At 34.8% G+C, this 9955-nt stretch overlaps 1 protein-coding gene across 1 annotated transcript; it reads right to left on the bottom strand.

The window, feature by feature from the left end:
• Positions 1–1603: 1603 nt before the first annotated feature.
• On the bottom strand, positions 1604–6934 carry LOC140438925 (uncharacterized). Its single transcript, XM_072528560.1, has one exon. It carries the CDS (start codon positions 6932–6934, stop codon positions 1604–1606), a length of 5331 nt encoding a protein of 1776 aa, XP_072384661.1.
• Positions 6935–9955: the final 3021 nt, after the last annotated feature.

Below are 9955 nucleotides of genomic sequence, written 5' to 3'. Positions count from 1 at the left end.
AAGGCACCCAGACAATAGTGACAATTACTCCATGGTCCGTAAGTTTATTATATATGTCATGTATTAAATTTACCAGAGGATGATCTGAGAACATGTTTCTAATTATTTTGTATTGATGGATCTATAAACTGTAAGCAATACCTCTTCGTCAGCTCTCCATTGGAAATGTGCTAGACATTTTAGAATATCAATATTTTTAAGCAGCTGCTTTCCGTTTCCTGTATATGTATATTTCAAGTAAGTCTGGAGTCGAAGATCAGTCCTAAGAGTTAATGATGATCAATGACATCTAGTAATACTCCTTTGTATGTCAAAATTATCTTTTGTCGTTTTTCTGCTAAATTTCATAATTTTAGTTTTTTGAGATGAGAAGGAAAGCCCAATAAGCCTCGACCACCTTTCTATATTATTAAGGGCCGTTTGCATTAGTAGACAGGTTATTTCGATATTTTTTCCCCTGCAAAAGAGTACCAGGTCATCAGCATATAATGCGTATTTAACTGGGAGATGAATACTTTTGCCTACATCATTAAATGCAAAACTAAAGTTGTGCTTATAACAGAACCTTATGGTACTTCATTATGTTGCATACGAGTAGATGACAGCTTTCCATTTAAAATAACTTTATTAGTTCTTTGATCTAAAAAATTCTGCACAAAGTAGTATATGTTTCCACCAAGTCCAAATTGTTGAAGATTTTGTTTTACAGACAGTGTCAAAGGCTCCTTCGATATCACAAAAGGCTGCTAAAACCGAATTGTGCCGGTGAAATAACTATATTTTTTTCTAAAAAAACAGACCAATGTTCTGTTTACCATTTTCTCCATTAATTTGCACATGGTGCACGTCAGCGATCTTGGCCTATATGAATTAGATAAACTTTGAATTTGTACAAAACAAATATTTTAACTGTTCCAAATAATTTTGTAAAATTTTATTACAATAAAAATGAAAGGTGTATAAAGCTTAGCCAATTGAACCTTGCTAATATACAATTAGAGTACGAACAGGTATTATGTTCGTAGCTAAACTTAATTTAGACTTTACTGCTTTTCCAGGGCTGGTTCACTAATTATGATAAATAACTACAACGTTGATATACTACAAAATTCTATTACACACAGTACAGTAGCATTAAACAAAATTCCTTATCTACGGAGGCTGGTAATACAATTTTTAGAGCGTCATTGCGTAAAACGAAGATAAAACCCCATACGGTACGCACTCGACCGCTGTTAGTTGGTGACTGACAAAAAATGTGTTCTCCTCGAGGCGTGCGGGGGAAGTATCTTCGTTTTTAACAGGTCAAAAAGAGATATAGACATAGCAGATAACATACGGGGGGCAGTTGAAAAACAATGTACATTTCATTAAAATAATTTTAACTGTTGTAAGTTACAACATCCTGCCCACACGTTGAAGGGTTCCCTTCAAAATTAAGAGGATTTAACAAAAAATTACAGAAAGAAAAATAATATACGTAATAATAAACTAAGAAAGAGAGTTGTTCCATCATAAGTTCGAAAAGTAAGACGACACTATAAACACTAACCGCACTCGCGAACAAACACTACCTTAAAAACTATTCTTATACTAATTAACATTAACGTTTATAATCTGGTAAGGGACATAGTTTTACAATTGAGCGAGTAAAGATTCCATCCTTAGTTTGTACCTTGACAACTCTAACTCTCTTATTGTTTCCTGGAAAAACTTCAATCACTCTTGCCAGGGGCCACTTCAAAGGAGGATTATTCTCATCCTTTAAGAGAACCAAATCGTTCAATTGCAAATTTTCCTTAGTTGAGGTCCATTTGGGCCTATTCTGTAGTCTATTCAAATAGTCAACAGTCCAGCGTTTCCAAAACAACTGTTGAATTTTTGTACTCCTTTGCCAAAATGACAATCTATTTTCGGATATATCAGAAACATCCCTTTCAGGAAAAGAAGTGAGAGGCTTACCGATTAAAAAGTGTCCTGGAGTTAAACAAGAGAGATCTGAAGGATCGTTAGATAAAGAACATAGAGGACGTGAGTTCAGAACAGCTTCAATTTGAGCGAGTACGGTACTGAACTCTTCAAATGTCAGTTGAGAATTTCCTATCAGTCTAAAAATATGATATTTTGCGCTTTTAATGGCGGCTTCCCATAATCCGCCATGATGAGGAGAGCGAGGGGGGATAAATTTCCAACTTATTTCAGAAGCAGCAAGAAAATTTTGGATTGAGTTAGACGTTTCCTTATTTTTTAAAAATGTGGAGAACTCCTTGAGTTGGTTCTTAGCACCAAAGAAGTTTGAAGCATTATCACTGTAAATTATTTTTGGATTGCCACGCCTACTAATGAAACGTTTGAGTGTGAGTATGAATGCCTCTGTGGAGAGTCCTGACACAAGTTCTATATGGACCGCACGGGTAACCATACATACGAATATGGCAATATAACATTTTGTTACTGGAGCCTTACGAAGTCTTGAACTCTTTATAAAAAAAGGTCCACCAAAGTCTGTACCTACATTGGTAAATGGGTGTGAGACAACTAGGCGTTCTTTGGGTAAGTCTGCCATTAGTTGAGAGGCAGGTTGAGCCCTAAATCGAAAGCAAGTGATACAAGAGTGGATAATTTTCTTTATTGTTCTTAATCCATTTAAGGGCCAATACTTGAGACGAAAATTGGAAAGGGTGGTCTGGGCACCTGAATGACATAATCTAATATGTTCTCTTTTCAACATAAGTTGGACGATGTGATGTTTGGAGGGCAGCAGAAGTGGATATTTCTGATCAAAGGGAACGTGAGCATGCTTGAGTCTACCACCAACTCTTAACATCTCCTTATCATCAAGAAAAACATTTAGTGAAAGAAGAGATTTGTTGGAAAGAGTTTTTCCCGACTTAAGCTCTGAAATTTCTTGAGAAAAGTAAACAAGTTGCAAAAATGTAATTATTTTTTGCTCAGAGGAATGCAACTCTGATACTGAAAGGGGGCCGTACCTTCTGACAGAAGAGATAGTAGCATTGTGTATGAATCTAAAACAATAAGCCAGGGTTCTTTGAAAGGTTGAGAAGTTTGAAAACTTATTTGATATGGAACAACAAAAATTTTCTATAGGGTATTGTTGAGTTTGCATATGAGATAATCTTCTTTCCTCGGGTGGATTAGAACATGTCATCCCCTTGTCACAACTATCTAGAGTTAGATCATATTTACCAAGCCATTGTGGTCCATGCCACCATAAATGAGAATTTACAAGTTCGGATGGTATGAGTCCACGAGAGAGAATATCTGCTGGATTTTCCTTTGATTTGACATATCGCCAATGAAAACCAGAGGATATTTCTTGAATTTGTGCTACACGGTTTGCTACAAATTGTGACCATCGAGAAGGATGGGATTTAAGCCATGCCAGCACAATTTCTGAATCGGACCATAAGTTAATAGAGTTGATGTGCATACTAGTTGAGTTTAGGGTAGTAATTAAACGTTGAGTGAGCTTGGAGCATAAAACTGCGCCCATAAGTTCCAATCGTGGAAGAGTTAGGGTTTTGAGAGGAGCTACGCGACTTTTGGAAGCTACAAGAGTACAACTTACCTTTTTAGATTGATCCATAACTCGTATATATACACATGTAGCATAGGCTCTTATACTAGCATCCGAGAAAGCGTGAATTTCAATTTTTATAATTTTATCTGGATCAGTTCTGAATAGTGGTCTAGGAATATTAATATTTTTGAGGAACGGGATATTAGAAACAAATACAATCCATTCTGATTGTAACTCAGAAGTAAGAGCATCATCCCAATTTACCTTTGACAACCAAATCTTTTGCATTATTATCTTTGCGATAATAGTAACAGGAGCTATGAGACCCTGAGGATCAAATATTTGCGCTATTGTGGAGAGTACTTCACGTTTTGTGAAAGAAGTTTTAACCATAATTTTAGGTATAGAAATTGAGAAACTGTCTGTTTGGGCATCCCAACGTAAACCTAAGACCTTGTTGGATGCAATCTTTTCTGGAGAAATTGTATAACTAGCAATTTGAGATTTGTTAGTGATATTTGTTAAAAATTCCTTAGAGTTAGAGCACCATTTGTGTAGTGAGATACATGCCCTTTTAAGAAGTTCAGATATTTCATTATGAGCCTTAAAGAGCCCATCCAGAGTTTCGGAGCCAAAGAGAATGTCATCTACATAACATGAATTTAACAAAGCATCACTAGCGAGAGGATATGAATTCTTGTGAACATGGGCTAATTCCATTAAGCAACGGGTACTTAGAAAGGGGGCCGATTTCGTTCCATAAGTTACTGTTTGTAATTCTAAACATTGCAATTCCTCTTGCGGTGAATCACGCCATAAAATATTTAGTAGGAAAGTTTGATCGGGATTAATTTTAATTTGCCTGAACATTTTTTGAATGTCAGCTGTAAGGGCAAATTTATAAGTCCTAAAACGAATAAGAATATCAAATAATTCTGGCTGTGTCCTGTAACCCTTTAGCATTAAATCATTTAATGATACCTGTGTAGTAGTTTTCATTGACCCATCAAAAACTACTCGTAACTTAGTGGTTAAACTATCTTCCTTAAGTACACAATGATGAGGAAGAAAATATTTTTTACCTAAGTCTGAATTTAAAAGAGAGAGAGGAACTACCCTTGCATGAGAAAGAGATATATATTCACTTATGAAATTTTTGTATTGCGTGTAGAGTTCATTGTTCTTGACGAGTTTGTTTTCTAAGGATAAAAATCTTTTCTTTGCCATATAAAAGGAATCCCCTAATTGTGTAGGTGCATCCTTAGAAATTAAAGGAATGTCCACTTGAAATCTACCGTCCGGAAGAATTTGAGTTGTATTTTTAAATATTTGCTCTGCTAGATTTTCTTGAGGAGTTAAAATGGTTTTATCTGGAATCTCTTCAATTTCCCAGAATTTTTGAAGTTTATTATCAAGAGAGTCATCTGACAAGGATTGGGTAAAGAGAGAAACGTGCTGCGAGTTAGAGGTTGAGAGGATTTGCGACTTATCATGCAAAGTACATAAATTTAGATTATTTTTAGAGTGAGGGCGAACTGGAACCTGTCCAAACATAACATAACCGAAATGTGTATTTTGTAGTGTGGGAAGACCATCTCCAAGTTGTATAAGATCATTTAATAAGAGTTTTCCATAAACATCTGAACCTAACAACATGTCAATTTTTCCGGGAACTGAGTATGATGGATCAGCCAATTGTACCCACTCCGGAAGCTTGATTTTAGTTCTATCAATCGGCACTTGAGGGAGTCTGCATGTTATATTCTTGAGAACAGCACACGAGGTCATGAACCCCTTTTTACAGTCATAAAGAGAGAAGATTTTTAAATCTACCATTTTATTAGACACTGAACAATTTTGGGAGAGCGTTGAAATTTCTAATGTTCTAGTATAAGGAGAGAGTTTAAGTTTATTAACAAGCTCTTGTGTAATAAACGAGGTCTGACTAGCGTTGTCTAGTAGACAACGGGCTCTTATGGGTTGATGTTCTTTTGTATATAATGTGACTAAAGCTGTTGCTAAGAGAACTTCATTTTTTATAGAGAGGGCAGTAAACGTTTGGGTTGTATCTGACATACAAGAGGTTTGAGGCTGTAAACTATGAGCACTCCTTTGTGATACACTAGGCATGTGATTATCACTACTTGTACCTTGAGAAGGTTGAGAGTTTTGAGCATGAGAATTAGATGAAGGAACTTGAGAACGAGAGATGCTTGAAACCATAGAAGTGTTGGCACTGTGCAAGAGAGAGTGATGCTTCTTATTGCATATATTACATGTTCTTTGAGAAGTACAGTTTGCTACAAAATGTTTACTTCCAAGACAATTCTTACACAAATGCTTTAACTTAACGAAATTATTCCTATCTGAAAGAGAACTGGCTTTAAATTTTTCACATTGATAAATGTTGTGCATCGAATGATTACAAAAACTACAATTCAATTTATTAGAATTAACCTTGTTATCTGAGCTTGAAAAATGTGTCACCTTTTGTGAATATTTGAAACCTTTCTGTTGGGTTTCAGAACAGTTAAGTTTTTCTAAAATATTGCATCTATTTTCTAAAAACTCAAAGAATTGTTTTAGCGTAGGTAAACTTTTTGTACCTACCTCGTATTCAAAAGCCTTATGTGTGTTATAGTCTAGTTTTTCTAAAAATATCTCAATTAAAATGAGATCCCAATATTGAGTTGGAACCTCCAGATTATTTAGAGCCATAATGTTTTGTTTTGCTTGAGTAATAAAGTTTCTCAGAGTTTGTGAGGTACATTTTGCTAGAGATGAAACCTTTAATAACCTTTTTATGAGTAATGATACAATTCGAGGTTTATTATCATACCTTTCCTTAAGCGTGTCCAAAGCAATTTGAAAATTGTCATTTACCACTTCAATATTTTTGATTAATTCTAATGGTTCACGCCTCAGAAAAGATTTGAGATAAATAAATCTCTGCAAATCATTTAACTGTGAGTTATCAATCACTAAAGTACAGAATAGTTGAAAAAACGAATTCCAATCCTCAAAATTACCTTCAAAGGTTTGCATAGAGATTTCGGGCAATTTAACTGTGCCTTTTGAGATATGTTCTATTGGAGTATTTTTACTATAATCTAAAATGTTATTACTTAAAGCTTTTATCTGTATTTTAATATTTACTAGAGTATTCGTATATTTTTCTTCGAATTCAATTGACTCCTGTGAATCTAATTCAGAGTCATCGAGACCTTCAATTTGTTGTTGAATTTTTTCATATTCAGAGAAATGTAACGCTAATTGACTTTGTTTTTCCAGTAACAAATCAATACTTTCACAATCTTTATTTATACTAAACCAATTAGAAATTCTAGTAAGTCTAGCCTTTAGAGATTTACGAGATTTTTTCAACTCCTCCATACTAAGAGAATAATTAAGTGTAAACTTATTTAAACAAATTCAAACTTTAATCAAACTACAGATTATGATTCAAGCAAATCATCCAATATAATCAAGTACTTGATACCGTGATTTTATTACTCAATTAAATGTCAATAATTATCAATAGATCAGAACGGACTCACCAATTGTCATGAACCAAAATTTCCGTTTGCGCAGGCGACTCCTACTGTTACGACACTACCACAGGGTGGAACTTTTTCAATGAGTGAGACAGCGTTATCTTCGTCTAACCGAGACACCAAATATCTTGCAGAAGAGTGAGCGAACAATACCACTTTCTATAGAGAGAGCGAGTGAGAGAGAACTAGCTATGTGTAAACCTTATGTATTTACCAGCCGGCACTAATTACACAGGAATTTTCCACTTTAAGACCACGTTTTATCTTACTTTTTTCTTCACTGATGTAACCAAACATTATAATATATCCGTGCTCGAGTAGGACCAAATTGTATAAAGCTTAGCCAATTGAACCTTGCTAATATACAATTAGAGTACGAACAGGTATTATGTTCGTAGCTAAACTTAATTTAGACTTTACTGCTTTTCCAGGGCTGGTTCACTAATTATGATAAATAACTACAACGTTGATATACTACAAAATTCTATTACACACAGTACAGTAGCATTAAACAAAATTCCTTATCTACGGAGGCTGGTAATACAATTTTTAGAGCGTCATTGCGTAAAACGAAGATAAAACCCCATACGGTACGCACTCGACCGCTGTTAGTTGGTGACTGACAAAAAATGTGTTCTCCTCGAGGCGTGCGGGGGAAGTATCTTCGTTTTTAACAGGTCAAAAAGAGATATAGACATAGCAGATAACATACGGGGGGCAGTTGAAAAACAATGTACATTTCATTAAAATAATTTTAACTGTTGTAAGTTACAACAAAAGGAGTAAATAATTTCTTTAACAATATGAAAGGAAAGTCATCTGGACCAGAGGCTGTGTTTTTACACAAATCGAGTGCCTTCAATAATTCCTCTAAAGTAAATTGTGTATTAATGAGATCGATTTCTTGTGCAGGTTTTATTGAGGAGAAACTTCCAGTTAATGTGCTTGATGATATATTAGGTTAGTATTGTTTCTTGGATTTTTGTTCAAACGTATCAGCTAGTAAATTGTGTGTCATTGATAACGTTGTTTTGATAACTTATACCTTAAATACCGAAACTTGTCTTAGGCCCTGCATTTATTGTATTTTTGTACATACTTGGGCAGAAGAGGTGTTGGATTTTCGAGACGAAATATATTCTCTCCATGAAATTTTCTTGTTTTTCTTTAGCACGTATTTTGCTCTGACCTTTAGTTTTTTTAATTTCATAAAACCTTCGTTGTTTAGAGTTCTTCGGTATCTATTTAATGCTTTTTGCATTTTGCATTAACGAACTGCGTATTCACAATCCTTATTCCACCATGACACTTTCTTCCGTGTATAAGTTGTAGAAATTTTGCCAATATGTAGTTCAGCTGCAGAGATAATGCAGTGGGTAAGAAGGTTCAGAGATTCGTCAACGTCATCAGAGAGATGGAAGTGGAAGTTTTCTTTCGAGATACGAGCAGAAGCCATTGCCATTTGGGTAGATAATAATTAGATTTATTCACGCTATTGAAAATCAGAATTGGATTGCTATCAGAGACTGCGATTGCTTCAATGCTACTAGTATGTGATGTGTAAAAAACAGATCTCTGAAAACAAAAATTGAGGTGCCGTCAATGGCTCTCAGGTAGTTTTTTCTTAAACAATGATAATCTACCTCCGTTTCTTAGATCAATTGTTGGATTCTTTAATATCTCGGATATAATCCAGAACAATTCCATTGAATTAATTTGAAATTAACTGTATATTTTTGGGACTTTTGTGATGATTGTGATACTTCAGCGTTGCTATTATCTGTGGTTAAAGTATTCTTTAATTTTTTCGTTGTTCTAGTAACTCTATCCTTAACATATCTTTCTATTAAAGAAGAATATATCTTATATGTATCGTTGGACAGGGCCTGTATATCTATAGTAATTTGCAGAGCTTCCATTATTAGGTTGCCGTTGCCAAATGAGTTCTCAAGGAACGCAATAATCGGATCAATTGTTAACGTATAGTCATTCGGATTTGTGTTAAGAGATTTTGTATAATTATCTTTGCGTTGTCTGATAGAATAGCTGCGTTTGTGGATTGCATCCTAGGTTTCTTCTTAACTAATTTTGGTTTATCAGTGCTAAAGAAGTGCTCTGGAGGGGGTATTACATCAACGTCGGATGCTTGGTCTTTAAGAGAATCTGTCATTAGTTGATTTGGCACGAAGGCAGTCGTTTGACACCTGGTGCTGGTAATAATATAGTGGTTTGAGGATGCCCAGAATTTGTATCAACTACTGTAGTTGTTGACAATGTTGATGATAAATGATTTGATTACGGCAATGAGGTTGTTTGTGTATTTGTGTTAGGACACTTGTTTGCTGTATATCCAGGCTGTTTACAAAGACACACTCTATACGATCTGTGGACAAGAATATTCTGTATGTGATATTCTCATGCTGTATTAAAAGTGACGTTTAAAGCTCGTAGTTCTCAGTAGCTGGGGTAACGTAGTTAGTGAATACTTATCTTCTGGAATATCTGCCTTTAATAATGATATAAGCGACACCACTTGAAGTCCGAAATGTTTGGGTGCCTGTTCTATGACCTCATTGGGTATGGATGGACAGACATTTAATATCAATTTTCTCTTAGCTGAAAAAACTAGTCTTCTTATACTCATATTAACGGAATTTACAGTTGCAGTAGAATGCTCTAATATAAGCTGGTCTACAAGCTCGTTTCTTGATAAGTAGATACACACACAGTTGTTTCAGAATTTCGATGCAAAACAAATATTTTTGGGATTGACGATGCTTCCAACTGCTTTAACCTATTCCAATAACACAAGACTGGGATGAAAATGTATGATAATTGCTTGTTCTTTTTTTAGAAAAAT

Source organism: Diabrotica undecimpunctata, chromosome 4 (assembly GCF_040954645.1).
Source record: "Diabrotica undecimpunctata isolate CICGRU chromosome 4, icDiaUnde3, whole genome shotgun sequence".
NCBI classification, from domain to species: domain Eukaryota; kingdom Metazoa; phylum Arthropoda; class Insecta; order Coleoptera; family Chrysomelidae; genus Diabrotica; species Diabrotica undecimpunctata.
The sequence above is the reverse complement of the archived record's forward strand: the minus strand, read 5'-3'. Positions and strand labels throughout refer to the sequence as shown.